At 40.1% G+C, this 22,663-nt stretch overlaps 3 protein-coding genes across 7 annotated transcripts in view; 1 reads left to right on the top strand and 2 right to left on the bottom strand.

The window, feature by feature from the left end:
* NUP153 (nucleoporin 153) overlaps positions 1-804 on the top strand; it is a 42,802-nt gene extending 41,998 nt beyond the window's left edge. For 2 of the 3 annotated variants that reach the window (XM_081015272.1, XM_081015270.1), the window contains exons 21-22: positions 33-186; positions 700-804. In XM_081015272.1, coding sequence (XP_080871398.1) covers positions 33-186; positions 700-787 — 242 coding nt within the window. In that variant the 3' untranslated portion in view covers positions 788-804. The remainder of the gene's footprint in view (positions 1-32; positions 187-699) is intronic. The other variant, XM_081015271.1, reaches the window with a different exon arrangement.
* A 1,200-nt stretch (positions 805-2,004) lies between these two features.
* FAM8A1 (family with sequence similarity 8 member A1) lies at positions 2,005-14,200 on the bottom strand. Its single transcript, XM_081015311.1, has 5 exons — positions 13,644-14,200; positions 9,210-9,330; positions 7,678-7,801; positions 7,156-7,295; positions 2,005-5,808 (listed from the first exon to the last, which is right to left on the bottom strand). The coding sequence occupies exons 1-5, from the start codon at positions 14,065-14,067 to the stop codon at positions 5,664-5,666; spliced, it is 954 nt and encodes a 317-aa protein (XP_080871437.1). The 5' UTR covers positions 14,068-14,200; the 3' UTR covers positions 2,005-5,663.
* Positions 14,201-15,559: 1,359 nt separating this feature from the next.
* CAP2 (cyclase associated actin cytoskeleton regulatory protein 2) overlaps positions 15,560-22,663 on the bottom strand; it is a 45,183-nt gene continuing 38,079 nt past the window's right edge. For all 3 annotated transcript variants that reach the window (XM_081015304.1, XM_081015303.1, XM_081015302.1), the window contains 4 exons: positions 22,085-22,208; positions 21,296-21,378; positions 20,095-20,235; positions 15,560-19,347 (listed from right to left, as the gene is read on the bottom strand). In XM_081015304.1, coding sequence (XP_080871430.1) covers positions 19,264-19,347; positions 20,095-20,235; positions 21,296-21,378; positions 22,085-22,208 — 432 coding nt within the window. In that variant the 3' untranslated portion in view covers positions 15,560-19,263. The remainder of the gene's footprint in view (positions 19,348-20,094; positions 20,236-21,295; positions 21,379-22,084; positions 22,209-22,663) is intronic.

The following is a 22,663-nucleotide window of genomic DNA, read 5'->3' as shown; positions in this document are numbered from 1 at the left end:
GAGGCTAAGTCTTGGTTATCTCGCTTTCTTAGGCCCGGTGTTCCAGTTCGGAAGTAGTACTAATTTCAACTTTACAGGCAACAGCCCAGGAGTATTTACCTTTGGTGCAGCTTCTGGTGCTCCAGCACAGCCTGCAGGTGGCTCTTCGGGATTTTCATTCACCCAGCCTTCATCATTTAACCCAGGGTAAGAAGGGGTTAAGACTTGGCATGATAGTGTGGCAGGGTGTATATATATTGAAGGTGCAATCTCCTAGTGCTTCCATGCACATGTTGTAATGTAAGGGAATCATTTTTAGGTACATCTATGGGAATTCCACACTACTGAATAGCAGTGCCGGGGTGGGAGGCAGGATGAACTTTGCATTAATTGAATCTACAGATTTGCTGTAAATTTAAATTTCAATCTAACTGTGGCTATTGGAAATGAATATTTAAAGCTGATGGCATTAAGCCTTTCAGATCAATTATACGCCTGCAGCTATCCTTGAAACAAAAGTTTAGATTACAACTCCTTAACTGAGTGACATAATCTCTAAAAAATGATGTATTTAGTAAATGATCTATGGGATACTCACTCAAGTGCCTGGTTTTTTACAGTGGATTTTTTTCCCCATTTTTGTTCCACAATATTAGAAGCTTTAAGACATATGACTATCACTTTTAAGTTCCTCATGTTTAATTCTTTTCCTCCCTAAAGCAGGAATAATGGGAAAAATATATTCTCCACATCTGGATCTTCGCAGCCTGTTCGGAAGATAAAGACAGCTGTTAGACGTAGAAAATAAAATATTAATGATTGTTACAGACAGTTTTCTTACCCACAGCTGGTTGCCCTGCATTGTTCAATTACTGAATTGTACCTCATGCTGGGTTTAGCTGAAGCCAGGTCTGCCTAAACTCTGCTCGCTTTTTCCCCTCCCCATTTAGGTTTTTTAAATAATTAAGAGTTGGTGGCAGGGAGGATCTTAAGCAAAACTATTTTAGAATCCAAGAGTTTCCACTGACTTGGCATGGTCTGGCTATAGATATAAATATAGCCTGCACAGCGAATGGCTTCGTATAATACCTCTGTTTGCACCACTTTGTGCGCTCATCTGCGTTTACTGACACCTCGAAATTGTAATTATATCAGAGGAGAGTCTGTATAGAGTAGAGAATGTGGATAATGAGTGGTTTCTATGCGGAGTTTGTGCTGATGTATGTGTGAAGTGAGCGAGTTGCGTGTATTGTGCACTAAAAATTTCTGATAGAGGAAGAATGATTAAAGAATGGTCCATGCTAAGGACTAGTTAGATCAGTAGTACTTCATTCAATAATTAGATGCTCTTTCTATTTTCATTCTTACTCCTTATCACCTGTCTCGCTTTTTCAATATTTTATTATGAAACAAATGTGTAAATACAATTCAGTTTCTCAATGTACTTTTACATAACAGATCTGTGAACTTGAAATTTTAATTTTGTGTGTTACAGCAAATTTTTGTTTAGTATTGTCTCAGATTTTATTATGTAAATCTCATTATTCAAAGTTGCCTAAATCCATTAAAGACCTTTAAAATTGGGAATTCTTAAAGTGAGTTTATTGGCTTTTCTGATCCATTTTTGTTTGGACCAAAAACCAGTATTGTACAAAGTGTTAAGTATATATTTTTATATTTACGGAAATGGACTCTGGTGACTTTGGATAATAAGGAAAAGTTTAATATTAAAGCCATGTTTATTACAGTATAATTAACATGTTAAACCATGGGATAAATGCCATCAATAAAAATTATGGAAATATGTTTGTGGTGAATTTTAATATAAGCACATGGTCTTACAAGAATCTACAAATTCTCTGTTAGTAGGATATACGTCTTATATTTACAGTTAACAAATGCTGATCAATGTAAATTAAATGCATCTGTTATTGTGCTAATAACAGAGTGCCTGAACTTCAAAACCCAGAGGGCTAAACACAGTTGTCTGGAGCATTTGAATACACTTTACCTTGCAGTCATACGTAATAAACCAGCGACAATAATGTCTTTATTAAAATAGTTACTGCCAAGTAACTGGCAGCAAGTGAAAGATAAACGATCGCAGGTACCTTGATTAACAGTCTCAGCTTGGTTTATAAGAGGTTCTTCTTCTTTGCGGTCTGCAGTCCCATATGCAGGTCCATAGAACCCTTCAAGAGTTCCAGTCAGGAGGTTTGTGCTCATTTCTCCCCTTTCCTGCTATCTTAAGGCTAGTAGGTCTTTAGGTTTATATACATGCCTCAAAAAAAACTGGATAAGCACCTTTCAACTATGTTTTTCCAACAGCTTGCATTATCACCATTGAGCAAACCATTCTCCATTGTTTTCTCTTGCCCTAATCCTCTGCTGCAGGGGCCAAAGTCCTCAAAACAAAGAACATTTTGTCCCACGTATTTTGCTTTTATCCTAGCAGTCCTCAGGGATGGGTTTCTAGCATGTTTGATAGCCTAAAGAAAAATAACTTAAGTGGCTGAACACATTTACTCCCTTTTGGAAAGGGATGTGGGAAGCAAGAAGTCAAGGAGCAGTTGCCAGTTGTGGGCAATTTACTTTGTGACGTAGAACCTGCTTTCGCAATATGCACAACTCCATGTCTGGCTGGCTTTTTTGTATATGCTTGGGGGCAGGTAAAAAAAACTTGTAACCTTTCCATTCTGGTGTTCCTGAGACCTTTTGAAGCATGGTGGCTCAAGAGTAATGCAACTAAACTATTAGTTTATGAGCCAAGGGTCTAGAAACAAAGATGAATTTATGAAGCACCTTTTAAAATAACATATGACCATAATAAATTTATCAGCCCCAGCAGTCAGTAATTAGCAGCATTCACTGAAAAATGTGGGGTTTTAAAGCCTAAAATATGTAATACTCAGCTATGAGCAACAAAGCAACAACTTGATAAATGCAACATAAAGACACATACCCAAAGTATAAAAAAGCAATCATGTAGGCAGTTTAAATGCTGGCTTAATTAATCTTTATAATATCTAGTAACACAAGTACTGCAGTATTCATTACTAAAATAGTTGATCAAAGCAGTTTGTGTCCTTTGTGCTCTACAACTGATAATACTGCTGCTGCTGCTGCTGCTGCTGCTGCTGCTGCTGCTGCTACTGTGTCTTTCTCAGCTTCACTAAAAGTGTAGAAACGTACCCTTCAATTGATGGAACTGTGTGCAAAAAACACCTTACAAGTTAAATGCAACTCAGAAGGGTAGTGCAAACATAAAGTCAAAATCCACAATCCTTGAACTGGTAACAACCTTTTTCACATCCAGATGGACTGTGACTTCCACTAGTCAGAGCTCCACTCCATGATTTTCCACATGGTTCACTGTTCTGGGCCTGACTACTCTGCAGGTAGTCAATTCTGCTATCCCTTGCTGTTGGAAGTAACTGAATGATCTTATCACACCAGAAGCAGACATGCTATCCCCAACTGATATCAGCTTTAATTAAGCTAGGATAAACTACAGTAGCACATAATTCAGCAATGCTGTGTGGAGCTACCTCTTACTACTTGATTCATAGAGCTTAATTGATTCGTCAGCCCAGCAGTTCTCTCAGAGGGACTGAATTAGTGCTAAGTTATAATTAATGAAGACAGGAACCTAAAGCTAAACATGAACAAACCTTGGTTACAGCTTGAGGTCTGAATGACATTCCACACCCAAAGCATGCATTAGCAGGGTGTGGGAGAAGCAGAGAAGTGCAGTGGCCAAGATCTCTTCAAGACACCCATGCTAAACTAGTTCAACTTAGCATTGCCTGCCAATTGGCTCATAGGTTCTTTAGTTCTAAGGAATAGGATATTTGCCATAAGACAAGTGGGTGTGGTAAATCTCCCAATCCATCAGTGCTCTCCTGTAAGTAGGCCTTCCTCAACATGCATTTATGTTCAGTGCTGCAAACCGTAGCAGCAAGACTACTTGCAGATTTTTCAGCCTGAAAATTAATTCATTCAGAAAGATGGAAAGAGACGAGTTAAGGAAGCAGCCGTGGCACAAACTTTTAACCCTTCCAGAAATGTATTTTAGGAGAAATGTTAAGTACTTACTCCTGTATGATCTCCCCTCCAAGAGGCTCTCGCACAGTCATCTTTATTTGAACACAGGACTTCTCAAAATTCCTGTGAGGCGAGAAATAATATTTCTTTGCTGCTCCCTATTGAACAGCAGCCCTTCCCTCTTAACTGTTTGTCTAATTAGAAGAATATTTATGATACTCTGTTACATTTGGAAAGTCACCACTGTAGCCATATGATCTGTCAAGTTTGAGATCCCTGCTTATGTACATGGACAAGAATCTGAATCTCACAACACCATTGTACACCAGTTCCAAAACTAAACCAATGGCTCAGTTGTGAACTTCCTTAAATTGAGATACTGCAATAACTTGAAAACACCAGTGTATGTTATAATAATTACATTTTTAAAAGACGTGTTTTTTTTTAAAAAAAAAATCAGCAATATCCCATTACAATAAGTTAGTTCCTTATCAAATGACCAGAAACAAATTAATAGAAACATTGTGTTCTGGTTACATAGTATTTGATCTTAAGGGAACAGAAGATTAAGGGAGAATGGTAATACTTTTTAAAGTTTGCCAAGCCATAAAAACTTGATACCAATGTGCTATTCAGCTAATATTCTATTTGTAAAAATAAATCATGCAAAATATGCTTTGTTCAATAAGGATAATTTAAATTATCTAGGCACACAACCAGATAAAGTGAAAGTGCACCTATTTATATTTGATTTTTCAAAGATCACACAGATTCTCTATTGCTTTAGCGATAGTGTTACTGGCTATTTTTTAAAAAAATATTTTGTTATAAAATGGTGCAAAAGGCTATGCATAAACTTCCTTTTGCTCGTATCTCAAACTTACTGTGGTTCTCATTAAACAAATCTGAAGCTTTGTTTTTCTCCTTTTTGCACTAGTTTAAGTTTTCTGTGCTCTTACAAAGGGGGAGGGGGAGGAGAGAGAAATCAAACTTTTCCTTATCCTAAGCAGTGATTAACATGTAATTTGCATCTATTCCCTATAGTAATACTGCCAGAACTCCAATATATACCAGTTTACCAATACCAGAATTATCTGCCTTCCATGATATAGCACATATTCAGTTACTGGATTTGTGTTCAAGATCTCTTCATCATGCAAGATACACAAGATGTTTAAAGAAAACTTTTGAGTATTAAAATACAATGTTTGCATGAGAAATTCATGATAAGGCTTTTATAAAGTGGCAACTCAAGTCTCCCACCATAGCATTATATAACTTCTAGCAATTTGCCGCAAACACTATAATCCCTTTGGTTATCTCCTGTAATAGTTTTGAGTGTTCATGAAAAATAAGTCTCTCTTTTGCTATAGGACCCTCACTGTAGAACTAGCATTTCTCATACACTAGAAGACACTCTGACCATAGGCTGCCAATAGCTTTTGAAGATAACTAATTCTCTTGATCAGTTCAAATACTCTCAAATTATATCAGTGCCATTTTCTCCAATGTTTATGGCACTGCTGGAATTTAAAAAAAAGTTCAGTGTCATCATTGGCACTGTTCTGGAGTGACAGATTCAGAAATCCACCAGATGTCATCAGCACATTTGAACAGTAGAATCCTGGCTTCCTTGTGTATCATCTGACACCGTTTCGTTTTACCACAATTGTTCCTGCTACAATATCATAGGCTGTTCGGTTATGCTGAAAGAACAGCAGGGTAATGAATGCAGGAAAAAAGGAAGCAATAGAAAAATTCTTGATCAAAGCTCGTATTGTGGATCTGGAAAGAAAAGAAATTATATGTCACCTCTTCAGTTCTGTAAACGAGTTATTTTGACAAGAGTTATACAACTGCTAAAAAAACCAAAAAAACCAACCCCACTCTCAGAATAATTTCCCATTTCTGAGAACCGATACACATCAGCTTTCATTAAGACAAATTTTCTATTGTTACCTTCAGAATCAAGGATATTAGTCCTAGTTTGAAGAATCCACTCTTAACATAGCCACACCAAAGCCATGTTCCCCCTTCACAGCTGGTGTACTGCTGCACAACTAGTATTTTGTGTTTTACTAACGTATTTCTTCCATTCATTAAATATTCAAACACCGTTTCTCCAGGAAAATCAACCAGAGATCATTAGTAAAGGATTCAATATTATAATGCCTTTATACAAAGACAAGCATTGTCGCACCATAGAATACCCTGTAGGGTTCTGATTGTTGTACCTCATAAGGATAAAAATCAGAACAGTAATTCAGGGAGTTATAAATAACCAAGCTTTCTTCCTCATAAATTGTTAGATGACAATGAAGGGAACAATCCTACGCACAAGAAGCTGGCAAAAAGAAAGCCAGTGTAAGTAAAGCTGATGCAAAGTTACACTGGATCCAAACCCTGTTCAGCTGCAGGGATACTGCTGCTCTGCCAAAGCCTGGTAAAGGGAAAACTTGCCTTTAAAATAGTTTTCTATGCTGGGTTGCCAGGTCATGTGATTGAACTGAATGAGCTTAGGATCCAGCTGAAGCCCCCCAATCTGGTCGCACCATACCCCTGGAATCCCCCTTTTGGGGGCTTACACCAGCCTTGGCCCAATGACCTTCAGCTCAGCCAGTTGAGTGCCATCTGAGCACCGGCTGAACTAGGATGAACAAGTTACGTTGGTGTATCTTCGACAGAGTTCAGGGTTAGGGACTTAACACCAGCTGAGCCAGGGATCAACCAGCTAAGCCCGAAATCTATTGAATCCTAAGCTAGTCATTCCAGCAGAACTTGCCATAGGATTGCCCACTAAAGTATCAAGTTAGAAGTTAGTCTTATTATTAGTTCAAAAATAAAATAAGTTCTGCCTACTGATGTATGTGGTTTTTAAAAATGTCTTTATAGTGCTTGTTGTTTTCAATGCCAGCTGTCTCTATTGTTGGCTTATTTTGTTAAAAAATCTTACTGTATAAAGTTTAATTAGGCTGTATGCCACCTTGAAATTGAAGTGGAGGTGGGCAAAAGACCTTATCGAAAGGCTCTATTGAACGAAGGAAAAAATAACTATTTATTCAATGTAACTAGAAAAAATTGATGAACCACTACCTGTATCAACATAATAGTGATACAAAAAAGTTAACTTACGTTGTCATGCTCACATTAGAAGATGGAATCACTAACACGCGACTTGGTGCAATAAGTACAGATGTGTCGCATGTCACAACTCGAAGCCCAAGCAGAAATTTCCCTGGGGTTGCTCCACCTGCTCCCCAAATGCAAATAATCTGAAAATAAATGCCATTTCAAATTTTGTCGCCAGGAAACAATATTTTACCTTGCAAAACCTTCCAAATGCAAACACTTTAAAAATGAAGCTAACTTGATGAAACCAGAAGAACTTCAAAACATGTTTTGTAACTGGGGATATAACTGAAGAGGGAGGGATAACCTGCTCCCTGTCCTGGGCAACTCAATAACCCTAGAGACTATGTAGATAGTGGCTTCTGCTTCTTGGTCACACTAGAATGTAACATAAAATAGGAATTCATTTTGTATATCGGTGACTTTTCCAAAAGTTCTCATTATCTGTGTCAGTTTAAGCTCACTAAGGATTAAGACATATGTTCTCACTCTTCACTACTGAACGTGTAGTTAAGGCTTAGATACCTCATAGAAGCAGACTAGCAATCTGTAGACAAGGGCCACTATCATCATTTTCTGCAAATCTTCCATGGAAGTGTCTTCATCTATTTCCTCTATGATGTAATGCATGGCAAACTTGGATATATCCCTGCACCAAAAAAAAATCATTTTAGTAATCAATAACACTAACATACAATATCGCACTACAATATTCAATCCCCACTTTCCCCCCACTTCTATTCAATCCCCACTTTCCTGTCAAATGTTTTCACCTGATGGGAATTTTAACTGAATAGAATTGAGTAGTGACTAAGGAATCAGAATTAAGTTGCATGGGTGTAGCCAAGGGGGGCAGCTGCCCCTCCATCAAGAAAAATCAATAAAAAATACTTAAATAACTGAGGTTCTGCTCCCCCACAACAAAAATCCTGACTACACCCATGACAAATTGTGTCTATATTTCAGCCAGTCCCAACTGTATTTAGATTACACAAGCTGGATGCTACTCGCTCTTGGCAACAGTTTCAATTCATGTAGAAAATATGCTTATTTCGCATCTAAAAGCACAATTCCACATCTACAAAATCATGAGAGATAGTATATGGTAGGACATCCCCAGGACTAATCTTGCCTGTGTCATGAACTTCACAGTGTAACCTTAGGCAAGCCAAACTCTCAGCCTCAAAATTCATGGATAAAAATACTCCATCTTCTCCTCCAAACTTCCTCCAACACGGGGAAGTTGTACAGTCTAAAATATGGTAGTATATGTGAACTGTTACAAATACTTCAAAGTGTACAAAAATGCTGGATTATGTTAATTATTTTGAGGTAAGCAAACCCCATCTGAAAAACCTAAATATTTTATATCAACCAATACCAACTTTTCAACTTTTATCAAGCTATACAATTATTTTAAAAATGCCATGTTAAAAAACATTAGGTGAGATGCAAACAAGTATTCTATAATTTTTTAAAAGATGAAGATAATTTTCCAATATACTTCTCTATAAGGAAACAATATTCATTAAGTCAAAAGTCACCTATACCCAAGGACTATTGCACTCATTTAGCAAGTGCTGTATTTACTAAATCTTGAAGTATGACTTGAGTTTTGCAGCAACTCCAAAGCTTGAGAAATAGGGTACAACTAAATTTAAGCTTATACAAAGTATTATTATCATATTAGTTTGTTGTTTAATAAAGAAACATTTTTTGGCTCAAAACAACTAACATTTTTTTAAACCACAGCACCAAATTAAAATGTATCAAAATATTTGAAAAAACTCATTCATGAGTGTTCCTACATGGAAAAATAGTTCTACACCTAGAAACCTAGTATGGCAGGGAGGAAACTTGGCTAGAACCTTTAACATATATGTTTTCTATGTTCAGGGATTTATTTTGGTATGAAGAACATTCAGTCATTCAGCCTCCACCTGCAATTTGAAATGGACTAGTTCTGTTATACGTTTTTCTAATTCAATGAAAAGAAGAGCACAGTTAAGAGGAGAAGAAATTATAACATTTTCTATATTATGTATTATAAAACTTACTTTATTCCACTGAGGTGCATAATACTCAAAACTATGGTTGCTTTAATAAAGAAAAGAATGAAGAAGTCCACCATCTCTGCTATAAACCTGTGAGCCAAGGATGGGATAATATATTCACGACCTGTTTTTTAAAAACAAGAGTATTCAATAGTATAGTATTAATACAAAATAAACAGCTTGAAAAAAGGTGCAATGTGCACAAGATAGGCTTATTATATTTCACTTTACATAAAAGGTAAAGGTAAAGGACCCCTGACAGTTAAGTCCAGTCGCGAACGACTCTGGGGTTGTGGCGCTTATCACGCTTTACTGGCCGAGGGAGCCGATGTTTGTCCAGAGACAGTTTTTCTGGGTCATGTGGCCAGCATGACTAAGCCGCTTCTGGCGAACCAGAGCAGCACATGGAAACGATGTTTACCTTCCCGCTGGAGCGGTACCTATTTATCTACTTGCACTTTGATGTGTTTTTGAACTGCTAGGTTGGCAGGAGCTGGGACCGAGCAACAGGAGCTCACCCCGTTGCGGGGATTCAAACCGCTGACCTTCCAATTGGCAAGCCCTAGGCTCTGTGGTTTAGACCACAGCGCCACCCATGTCCCTTCACTTTACATAACCAATGGCAAATGATGCAATATTATAGTTGTAAGTATGTATAATGCACGAAAACACATAGACACAACTGGAAACCACACCAGCTTAATGGAAATTTACCACCATATAATCATTACTACGTGAACCAACGTTCTCAAGTGAAAACAAAGTGCTGAGAAGCAACAAAAAAGACTGCCTGATAGTCTTCTCCCATGCCATGCTATCCTGGCACGAGGTCTGCTGCAATAATACTTGAGCTATTCACAGAGAACTGAGGCCTTGCCATGAACCATCTAGGGTTGGGATGGAGGGAAAGTAGACTTTGGATCTATTTGTAGATATCTGGCTGATTTGTAGGGATCAAGGGATTCAAATTACATGTGTGGAAACTAATGTGCTAATAAAGAACTTGTGTTTAATTTAATTGACAATTACAGTGTTAAATGGTTATTTTAAAAATGATCTTTCTACTTATATTCAATTCTATTTCTTCTCTTAATGAACTTTACTATTTCTATTTACATATTTTAAAATGAGATGTAATTGTATGCTGATCTAATCAATACACTTTATATACTTTTTCCAAGTTAAGTTAATGAGAATTAGTTAATGTAATCTAATTCTCAACAGAAAGTAAATCTGCAATCAAAAATAATTCTCCGCCATGGCTGGTCTTGTACTAATCACTTATCTCTCATACTGAAGTTTTTCTCACCTGTAAGATACACTTATTAAATGGTTGCTTTTAACGAGGCCTTACTGCAGCTTTGCTAGCTAGTTTGAAAGCTGTATGATCAATCCTTATGCCATTATTTTGCAACTAGTCCTGATGCTTCCTTGTGCTTTAAAAGGGAGGCAGTGAGGAAGAACATACATTTTACACTTGAGTTGGAAAGCACCCTTTTTCCTACTCTAAATTTCATATTTCCCTTTTGAAAATAAACATGAAAATCAATGCTTGAAAATGGAATTTCAAGATTTGAGCTTCTGCGTTTATTTTATTTTGACATTCTGCATTAGATGCACTTGGTGTTTCTACAGAAATGACAAATATTTCAATGCAACGGTATCATACCGCAAACTGCACTTCTGAGTGACATTGTAGGTTTTCCAGAGGCGTCTCACTAACAATTGTAGGAAACCGGCTGCTGGCCAAGAAATACCTTAATTAGGTCTAGGAATGCTCTTATGCACTTATCCAAAGGGCCCCACCCAAGCCCTTCCATACTTATCTTTACCAAAAGTTTCTAGAAGGGGAGACATGTTGAATTCCAACCTATACCTATTTCCTGAAAGCAAGCCCCACTCATCTCAATGGAACTTAGAATGCAGCAAAATCAATGAAGACTATTGCAGCCCCTTAAAAACACAAACAAATTTATTAGGCTTTTTATCAGGCTCAGCTGGTCTGAGGCCAGGGTGGGGGTCCTGTTAGAATAAAGTTGTAAACTCAAACAAAAAATCAGCCAGTCTGGTTACATAAGATAGCAGGGCCCCTTGGCCGACTTAGCTCTCCAAGGGCCGCTACAAGTGTACCCAGCTGCTCACCCCTCTAGATGGGCTTGCTTTCATTCCAAGCTTACTCCTCCCCCTCCACTCTGTCCTCAATGAACTGCTCAGCAGAGTTTTTCTGAGTAGTAAAATAATTGGTGAGGCACAGCCTTGGAGGGGAAATGGCCAACCACTTGGAAATTGACCAATCTCACATTGAAAGCCAATGTCTGCTCCAAACTTGATACCACAGTTGATTAGGCCTTTAGAGGTACTTAGAGCATTGTCATTTTTTTCAGTTATTGTTGCCTGAGGAGACAACAGAACAATAGAAGATGTCAGGCCCACCACATGCTCTCTTGACCCTTGCCCATTTTGGCTTTTAAGATCTAGCAAGGAGGGACTTGATTAGGTGGACCAAGGGAATGGATTATGTCTTACTTAGAAGTCGTTGTGCATTCCTTCCTGAACCACCCAGTCACATATCCCATTCCTGGGCAAGACAGCAGAGTGTGACAGCTCGCCAACTACAGGCATTCCAGGATAAAATTAATTATTCAACCTAATTTCAGTTTGCCTTCAGATCTGGGTATGGCACTGAAACAATCTCGGTCATCCTTAAAGGACTGCTCCCATACAGTAGTATTGGGGGACATCTGCTCAGCTTCATGGCATTCATATTGTCCCCCATTCACTTTAATGGAAACCAGTAGCCATGTGTGGACCAAGACAGCCTGGTGGCAATGACCACCAACACACACTCTACCATCTCTCAGTTGAATTACTGCAACACACTCTACATGGAGCTGCCTTTCAGTATAGTCCAGAAGATGCAGTTAGTGAAGAATTCCACTGCCATGTTTTTACATGGGGTAGCAAGAAGAACTCTGCACAGGGCCCAGTTCAAGAGTATGGACATATAAGGCCCTGTACAGTCTGGGGCACTAGTACTTATTTATTTATTAAAGATTTTCTTGATTTACAAAAGTCTGTGCAATGTCTCTCTCTCGTATTCCCCCCCACCCCATGTAATATTTTTTACAAATCAGTTTCATTTGTTGAGACATTAGGAAGAAAAGGGGGAAAGCGGTGGAGGGGGGGAAAGATGGGTGGGGATGTTTCTATTTTACTTAATATATGTAGGGTTTGGTGTCTGGCACTAGTACTTTTAGAACACCTCCCCAGATGCTCCTGCCCAGGACTGACCTGCTGGCAGCCTGAAGGGCCCTGCCCTGCCTCTCTCCACCTGGCTTGGGGCGGGGCCTGACTGGCTCCATAAAGGCCTGCTGCTGCTGGACAGAGAGGGCTCCTTTTTTAATTTGTTTTTATTTTTTATCTATGTCATTTTAAATTGTAATTGATATTAATGTTGTATTTTTTAGTTTTAGATTTTATTATTTATGTGGAAATTGTTTTCCATTTGGTTGTGTACCTTTTGATATGTTTTATTTATTGTTTATGATTTTTGTTATGTTGGTAATTATGTAAATCTTTTCATGTTGTAAACTGCATTGAGCAATGTTTTAACTATGGAAAGGCGGCATACAAATAAAATGATGATGGTGGTGGTGATGTTACCTTCCAACCTATGCTTGAGAGAACTTGTTCATGATGCCACCGGTAAGCAAAGACCAAGGAGTAGGGGCATAAGGCAGGGAGTTCTCAGTAGTGCCCGCCCCCAACATTATGGCATTTCCTCCTGAGATTCAGTTGTCCCTGTCCCTCCACACTGCCAACAACTAGGTGTAAAGTTAAAACATTTTGCCACCCTGGGTTGCCACCCGGAGGTGAGGGGTAGGTATTTAATAAATAAAACTGGTGCTATTTTAACAGAGGGTTTATTGCCTTCTGCATTACATTCCAAACACTGTTATCGTTCTGTTTTATTTATTTTAAATTACGGTTTTGTGAAATCTGTATTGTGTTTTTAAGATTGTTGTTAGCCACCCTGGGCTCCAGCTGGAGGAAGGGCGAGGTGAAAGAATAACAAACAAACCCTCGCTGAAAGCATTTCCTTCTCTTGTGCAAGTGTGTTTGTGTGCGCCCAACAACTGAGAACCACGTTCCGTTTCTTTCTCCTGTTAAGGAAAACTTCTGCCACGACAGATTTGGTGAAGTCTTTAAAAGGGCGCCACAGCATTTACCAAAACGCTGCCCATAAGCCTCTCCACTTATTCTAAGCAGCCCACCTCCCAGGCGTTGCTTCTCGCCCCCACCCCAGGCCAAACAGCGCGCCTCCCTCCCCTCCCCCAGTCCCGTAAACATCACCATGGAAACCCAACCCTCAGGCCGCCCCCGCCCCCTTCTCTCCGCTTCAGCCCCGGCGCCCCTTCCCCGCTCAACTCCTCTCACCTGCCGGCCGGCCGGGTTCCCTCAGGGAGCTGGCGGCGGGGGCGGGGGCGGCCCGTTGGGTCAGGGGCGCGTGCCTGCCTGCGGGCGGTTGCCAAGCCGGGGCCGCGCGCGGCGGGGCGGGGCCGCTGGCGGCGGGAGCCGGAGGGGTCGCGAGGAGGTAGTGGAAGGGGCTGTAGTAGTAGCCGCCGGGAGGCGGGGCGGCGGAGGCGGAGGCGGAGGCGGCTCCGGCCATGAGCGCGGCCAGGCCGCTCTGCCAGCTCAGGTAGCCGCAGTAAGAGTCCCACAGCCACTGGTGCACCCGCCGAGAGTACTCCCCCGCGCTCAGCGACTCCGAGGCGGCGGCGGCGGCGGCAGTGTGGGCGCCGCCTGTTTCCTCAGGGCCGCCGCCGTCGCCGCCGCCTGGGACCTCCTTGGTCTCTGCCATGGCCGCGGCCCGGTGCGTGGCCTTCTCCGTGGCGCCTGTCACTGCCCGCGGGCCTCACTGCGCAGCTGCAGGGCCATCCCGCTCCCCGACCGCGTACGCCGGATATATAATATATATCTGCGTGACAGGCCGAGCGTAACTTTCGAGGCGCCGGCTGCGTAGCTCTGACGTCACTGGCGGAGGCGGGGCTGAGAGAGAGAGACTCCCCAGGCCCAGAGGCACGGTTTGGAGCGTACCACTGCCTCTTCACGACCCTACGTGAGATGGTATCGCCCAGCTGCGCCGCTCGGTGTTTCCGGGGCTCGGCTTGCGCCCCGCCCGCAGCAGAATAAAGAGGAGTACGATAAGGAAAAGAGGCAGGGCGGCCAAAGTCCTTGCACTGGGACAGGTTTCCTATCATCCCGAACCCATGCAGTCTGCCATACCCCTTTGCAGGTGGGAATCAGAAGGCGCCGAGCTGCCCAGGATCACCAGTGCACTTAGAATAGCAACGTGTTCGACCTGTGAGCTTTGACCAGGCGTCCTTGCAACTTACACATCCTCTTTTTTATCTCCTTCAAGTTCTCTAGAAGAGGGGACTAAAGGTTTTCAGCGAAAGCAACAGGCAGTTGTACAGCGTATGGGTGCTGCTGACCATGCCAGACTTATGTTTTGAAGACTCGCCCAGATTATCTGAAGCAAACAAGGATCCCTTGGAAGCAACCTGTCCCCAGCTCCCTGACCCTCTGGGGATCCTTTATCCTCTCTTGCCTGGCAGCCAACGAGATAAACAAATGCCTTGTGTTGGGATAAGTTGACACAGCTCTTGGCTGTAAGGCCAAACCTATTTCGTAACATCCTTTGTCCGTGTGTTTAGCTGGCTTCAGCTGCTTGACCTCATTTCTAAGTCCTTTTGGATCAGACTTTGCGTGAAGTATTGCGTTCATTGTGAGAGTTTTTGCTACAAGTTTGGGCTGCTTCAGAAAATCAGTGTAGAAAGCAAATGTGTTATCATTCTAAGAATCTAGTCCCCAATAATATAATAGTAACATAAGAAGATCCCTGCTGGGTAAGAACATAGGCTTATCTAGCCTGGCTTTCCATTCTTGCAGTAGCTAAGGAGAAGTCTCAGGGAAGCCCACAAACAGGATATGAGCACAGCATCTTCCTGCCATTCCTGATCCCCAGCAGCTTACTCAGAGGCAAACTACCTCTGGTACTAGAAGTAATATACAACCATTGTGACTACCAGCCTTATCCTCCACGAGTATGGGTGGATATTCCTTTTTTAAGTCAACGTGTTTAGGTTTGAGTTCAAACTGTAGTTTGGGTTGAGCTTAGAAGTCTTACTGCCTAGTCCTATCAGTATTTACTCTGAGTTCAGTGAGGCTTACTGCCAAGTAAATGTGCATATTTGCAGTCTTAGAACTTAGCTGCAGTCCTATGTGCAATTGGGAATACCTCTGCCTGAATTTTCAGTGGGATTAATAAATACACAAACACTGAACAAGAAAGTTTGCTAGAACAGTATATTGACACTGCAGCAGGTAAAAGTAAGGTAAAGGACCCCTGGACGGTTAAGTCCAGTCAAAGGTGACTACAACATAACATTATGACAGATATATTATTTTAATTCAATTGCACACCAATGTAACCTGCATACTAGAAATGAACAGCAGCAACCTGCCATTCTCTTATAGGATCAGCAAACTTTTTTATTCCTTATTTATATGTACTCCTTGGTGCTTAACTCGAACTTGATTGTGAGTATTCACATATATTCGAATAATTAGACCTGAGACCTGAGTGATTGTTTTCCCTATCTCTGCCTGTATTTGAATGATTGCCCTTAGAATTCTAAAATAGTTTCAGGTTTTAAAAATATAAATGTCACAGCCCACTTCAAGATAAAATTAACAGTATCATTTGTTCTTTTTTAATTTAACAAACATATTTTCAAAACTGTAGCTCTTCCCATTTTTTCTGAGGAGTGTTTGGAAATCGTTTACATTCTAGTGCTTATTCTGCCACCTGGTGGCTATGCAGAGTCAGTATCACAACAAAGGTTGATAAGTAAAAGTCAGGTATACTGTATTTGCTTTTTTGCTTTATTTTCACAGTCATATTTGTAGATTCTGCTTTTAATTGCAGAACACAAATTGATTCACATTTAAACACATAATTTCCCCAAACATATGTTCTTTAAAGCCTTTTCTTACTGAGTATTTGCTGAAGGTGGTGAAAGCCACTGAGCCTCTTGGGCAGGGGTCGGCAAGGTTTATCTTGCCTGGGCCGGATCGTTCCCGCGGAGATCCCTCCATAGGCCAGATTGTGTGTGCGCATGAGCGTGCCGGTCCGCAATTTTCAGTTTAGTGCAGTGCACGAGCGGGCAATTCGATTCAGGGGCAGCTCGTGGGCCAGTAAACAACCTCCATGGGCTGCTTCCTGCCCATGGGCCTTAGGTTGCTGACCCCTGCTCTTGAGCTTGCCGATCAGAAGGTCGGCGGTTTGAATCCCCGCAACAGGCTCCCATTGCTCTGTCCCAGCTCTTGCCAACCTAGCAGTTCGAAAGCACACCAGTTCAAATAGATAAATGGGTACTGTTTCCCTGGATAGTGCGTGTGTCCTCAAGGTTCTCAGTTCTTAAATCCGCTTAAATCATGTGCTCATCATTCATTATATAATTTGAGCAAATTTGAAAATGCATTGGATACATATATCTTTTAACTTTCTTTTCCCTTCCTTACCCTCTTGTACATCCTGATCTTCCAAAATTCCTATTGGTAAGCTCCTTTGGTGGGGGACTGGGGTTTGTAGTATGGTGCTTTGTGCCACACACATTGGCAACATATAAGTAAATAAATCACTAAATAATCAGATGGGCAAGGGCAGATTCTTTGTGTAGTGTCTTCCTCTCAGCCTCTCCGTTTGCTGACTCTTGGCTCATACTCTGCTTAGGATCTTTTCAGTTGTGGCTTTGCAACATTGGGACACTCACCCCAGTGCAGCTCATCTGTTGTCAAGAAGACTGATTTCTTTTACAGTTCCAGATGTAAGTGTTTGTGAGTTAAATGCATCTTACTATATACACAAATCTCCCATAAATTTTGAACATGAAAGGCATTTTTTTTATTAAAAAAACCTCTACAATGCATTATATTTAAACAAGTTACCATTTTATTTTTAGTCATGTCAGGTTTACTATTGAAAAATGACATGTACTAAACCCACAACAACATTATACATACAGATCAAACATCAGATAGCAAAATCTTATTCTGTGAGCACTATTTGTTGTAGTAGCTATACAGTACTACAGTCAAATATAATTTAAAAATGAAGGAGTTACATATCTTGTAAGGTGCAGTAGGCACAATTTATATCCTGATCTAGCTTTGCAAGCATATTACCATTATTTCACTGTTACAAAGTAGTATAAGTAATCAAAATCAAAATGTATTGAAATCATACAACATGTACTGCACATCACATTAGTGTTACAAATTAAAAATATGGACCGTGTAAGTCAAGCCCATCTCCCAAAATACAATCCTTTTAGTCTGAGTTCAAAATTTATTCAGAAATAGTCTATGGCTTTTCTTAACGTACGTTTTTGAATAAATGCATGCATACCTTACAAATGGAAATAGAAGCAGAAATACACCCTTGCCCAATACACAAAATAAGATATATAACTAGGATAACCAACTTCTGCATTATTAGGAGCCACTCTAATCTCCAGACAGTGGTCTGGAAGTGTATTTTATTGCAAAAGCTGGCACACTCACAGATGGCGGCCAGGATGTATAATAAAATTGGTGCTATTCAGCAACACAGCCTTCACAATGATAGAGTGGATGTATGCAGGCAGAGGGGGATACTACATACAAAACAGCAAGAGACATATAACATCCAAGTGTGGAATAGCTCTTGGCATTTCTGAAGCAAAACCCTATTCCTTGAATGGAAAACAGGGCAGTATCTAACTCAGAGTGCACCTACTGAAATCAGTGCACTAACGTTACAATGTAATAGCAAGTATATTGATTTCAGGGGGTCTGTCTCAGATTGTGACTTAAGTCTGATACCATTATATAACTTCTTACCATGTCTTCATTAATGTTTGGTAGGGTGGCAAGTAGTAAACTTTGGCCTTACCCCAGAAGACACTGCATTTTATTGTCTTCTCGTTCCTTCCAGACCTAGGAATAATTAGCATTTGTGAGATCCAGGAGAAACGATGCTTAACATTCAGCTAAGACCCTTTATGTTATCATTTTTTTTTTCAGATTAGGTTGTTAAATACTGTTTGACCTAAGTAAACAGTAAAGCCCACAAACAAGGAAATGTTATAATGGACAGGGGAGAAGTGGGGGGGGGGGGGGGACGGACGGGGGACGACACTCAGTAGAATGCAGATTTACTTAAGTTTAAAATAACTTTTTCTATAAATTATCTCTGAGCTAATGTCAACAAAATTGAACAGAAACAAAGATAACAGCAAACTCTCCTTGTTAAAAATAGATGGTTAAGGGAAATAAGAAATTGAAAAAAATCTAGCTTTTCTTTTCCATTAGCAGCTGTATTGCTGAGAGTTCTACCTTTTCAACTTTCAGAAGCACAAAGACATATAAGAACTACAGACTTTTTGGGCTCCAGGTTTATTAGGTGATACATGAATAAACTGAAATCTAAAATGAACATCTTAACCTCCTACGGGTTTTTTAACCGGTCAAAACATTAAAAAAGGAATGCACTGAAACATAACAAAAGTGTATCATGCAGACATTTGGCTTCCTGTATGCAGTGAAATAGCCAGTAACCTGAATAGTTAATTTAAAAAATATTTATACATTCACATGACATTGTGTATGACCTATTTGCAAACAAAGTCAAATTGTGGACGTGTTGAGAATATCAGGATGCCTACAAAAAGTGAACAGGGGCTGTGCAGTGGTTTCAAAGTGTGTCATGGCAAAATGAACGTTCATGCCTCCCTCAAACATAGTTGTGTACATCAGTATACGTTTTTCCTCCACAGAGATAGTCTCAGTGGAGGAAAAATACTATGTAATACAGCGTATGGTTTCCAGAACACAAAGTAGCTGCTGGAAGGTTTATCACTCGTTACAAACCAGTGCTACTTCTTCATGCTGCTGTTTTAAGATGAATTTCTTTGGAGATTGTGGTCATTGGTTTCTGTCCGGCCCTAGGAAGTTAACCCACAATCTCTGTAGGATCAGTGACCAACTTGGATCCATCCCACGATGTCTTGAACTGCTCAGGAACAGGAAATTCTTTCTATATGGACACAAGATTGACAATGTCAGTTGGTCAAACAAGTGGCTGTTATGAAAACTGATGCCCTCACTGTTAGTGGCACATGACTGAGGAGGCTTTTATAAGTCAGTCATGCTATAAAGGACTTTCTTGATTACATTCAGGGGGGAAAACAAGTGTGGCATTTTTGCATTTTTTGTTGTGATTTCTCCTCTTGATCTAATTTGACGGCAACCATCCCAATCTTTTATGTGTAGGGTTAGAGCATAAGGTTAGGATAGCATAAATGCCAAAAAGTAAGAAAATGCTGTCATAGAAATTCTACTCAATATTGATCCAGAGCAGATTCCAATGTATAGTTAAAAGTTAAACATGTTGCAGGATTCAAAAAAAGAAGAAGAAGAAAAGACCAGGGGCAATTAATATTTCATCCAGCAGAGCGTTACTGCTATTGATGGCAAATGAGCACAATGGCCACAAATCCAATACGTTCAGGATTGGTGCTGTCCAAAAGAAATCCAGTTGCAGCAGACAACTTAAACTTAACAATAACTTATAATAAGTCTAAACCTTAACACCATATACAGAATACCACACCAGAACAAAAAGAGAAAGAGAATGAGTATATATTAATTATACTGTATATATTCCAGATATGATTTACTTTAATCCAAAAGACTGTTTTCCTCAAAGCAACTTGCTGTCAGTATACGATTCAGTGTGTATTTCAGGAATTTGTATCAGAAAGTTTTAAAATATTACACTTACATAATCACCATCCTTTGGGATAAGGATGTTCATTTCAGATGACTTAGCACTCACAATCTCACAATCTAATGATTCCTCACTGAGGTATATATGACAGCCTTCAGTCTTGTTAATTGAAATGGTTGGCACTTTCCCTATTACCTGCAGAACAATCAAAGGACTTTATAACAAATCAAAATAGTAAAGAAAAAGATGTTAACACCAACAGAGAAGTGTTTTGGGGGTTTTTCCACCAGACCAGGCAGAGCTTAATTAAAACCAGCAAAATTTCAATGGTAATTCAATACACAAGTCAGCCCCCATAGTCCGTTGCCACCGTGTTATAAACAACTGTGAATGGTTGCATAAAAAATTCGCCAAGCATTGCTCTCATGTTACCCACTTTAATTTCAACAGGCCTTCCATTGAAGCAGGATCAGGTGACATGCAGTTCTCTGGCAATTCCCCCCCCCCCCCGGCATTGAAAATATCATCAGAACAGGTGCCAGGCAGTCAGCTAAGGGGAGCAAGATCCATCTGAGGAAAACCTAAACAATCAAGGAGGTTTGCAGGCAGTTCTTCAGATACCTAGATTGTGAAATATTGTCATCCATCAACAACCTATCTCCTCTCCATCTCACCTGTGCACAGAATGACCTTTGCATGCCCCCTAAAGGAGAGGAGAAAGTGGATCGGAGGACCTCCCTAAGCAGGATATTCCATAGAATAAGCATGTTTCTTTGAAGGCGGGTACAGGGAACTAAGCAGATGGATATTAGCCAGCTCTTACTGAAAGTTTAACAGATGTAAAGGACACCACAGATTGATGGACTGAGTCACTGCTTGTCAAGAGCAATGCCTGGTGATATTTCTCCCCTCCCTCCTTCCTTCTCTATAAAAGAGCAAAGGTTGCCTGAGGTCACAAAGAGCACATTTGTAGGTGCATATATAAAATGGAAAGAATTAATAGTCACACCATGTTATAAATATAGTGTAAACGTTGCTGAAGCTCACAAGTAGAGCATGAAAGCAACAGAGAGATATAACTTAAAGGCCCAACTAGACACGGTGTTAAATGCATCTTTGCATCTAACATGCATGTTTTTTAAAAATACAAAGAGGAGCTGTTGGTGGAAGCTGATGATCAGTGGAACCTCAGCAGGTGGAGTAGGAGAGTCTATCTTTCTTGTTCCCTGTATTAGTGTTATGAATGGATGTTTACCTGTATCTGAATATCCTTGGAATTGATCACTTCAACAATACCCACAACGTTGTCAAACACAAGGCCAAACTTTTTGCAATTGTCTGGAAAAATGGGGAGAAATAAAAAGGTCACAAAATGTATTCAGTGCTATCTATTGTTGAACATATGAGAAAGCGATTAACTGCTACAACTTGCAAGTGTTTGCGGGTTGTAGCTAATTAAGATTTACAGAGTACCGTATTTTTCGCTCTATAGGACGCACTTTTCCCCCTCCAAAAATGAAGGGGAAATGTGTGTGCGTCCTATAGAGCGAATGCAGGCTGTCGCTGAAGCCTGGAGAGCGAGAGGGGACGGTGCGCTCCAGGCTTCAGGAAGCTATCCGCAAGCCTTCGGAGCGCGGCGGGATAAATTTTTTTTCTTTATTTCCCCCCCTAAAAACTAGGTGCGCCCTATAGTCCGGTGCGCCCTATGGAGCGAAAAATACGGTAGATCTACTGAAATTAACAGACTTATGTTAATCATGTCCATTAATTTTAATGGATGAGTATTACTAACATTGGAATCAACTCTGAGAATCTAGGTAATTTTATTCACATTCTTATCCCCACAGATTTCAAAAGGAGTAACAATTGTGTCCTAAAGTGCTATCACCTATAAAAGCTTTGCAGGACATTCATTACAATTCTATGCATATCCCCCCCCCCCCACACACACAAGTAAGTCTCACTATATTCAACAGGGCTTATTCCAGGTATATGTGCATAGGATTACAGCCTTAGTCTTCACTCTAGAAATAAGCACACGTACCAACTGTAATGGAATTAATTTTTCCTTTCATCTGTAATGTTGATTTGTTGCACTTGAAAATGTAAGCTACTTGCTTGAGTTCAGTGTCAGAAATTAAAAGGTCATTCTTGTCTTCTTGGTATTCCTGCATTAAAAAGAAAGAAAAGAAGGAACATACCACAGATTAGCCTTAACAGATCGTAGCATTTGCACTTTTCTCCCAATCACTATTATCTCACAAAAAGTGGGTGAGAATCTAACCTGCAGCTACATTTGTTTGGTGTATCACCTGCTTTTCCACCAAGCTGCAAGTCCCACAGGAGTGTTTTGAGAATGAACACAGGTATACATGGTATCAGTAATTTGTGTAATTCTTTGGGCTAGACAAAGTTATCCAAAATGATTTCAAAGTTTAATTATTTGAGATTTTAACAAATGAAATTAATCCAATTTTGGGTGAAGTTTCCAAACATTTTGGGTGAAATTTAAATAAGCACATTTTTAAAGAAAAAACTACCTGCAGTGATAAGAAGTCAAACATGCCCGTCATCAGGGGAACAGCACTGAAAATTCAGCCTTTGTTTGACTTTTAGATTGGAA

Source organism: Podarcis pityusensis, assembly GCF_964106645.2.
Source record: "Podarcis pityusensis genome assembly, chromosome: 7".
Classification (NCBI taxonomy): Eukaryota; Metazoa; Chordata; class Lepidosauria; order Squamata; family Lacertidae; genus Podarcis; species Podarcis pityusensis.
This window is presented reverse-complemented; position numbering and strand designations above follow the sequence as displayed.

Bases quoted from the DNA above. Each gene is read 5' to 3' on its own strand.
- FAM8A1 (XM_081015311.1), bottom strand. From the start codon at position 14,067: ATGGCAGAGACCAAGGAGGTCCCAGGCGGCGGCGACGGCGGCGGCCCT. The intron at 7,802-9,209 runs GTAAGTTTTATA...TTTTTGGTGCAG, and splicing joins ATGCACCTCAGTGGAATAAA to GGATATATCCAAGTTTGCCA. The intron at 7,296-7,677 runs GTATCTAAGCCT...ATTTATTTTCAG, and splicing joins TGCTAGTCTGCTTCTATGAG to ATTATTTGCATTTGGGGAGC.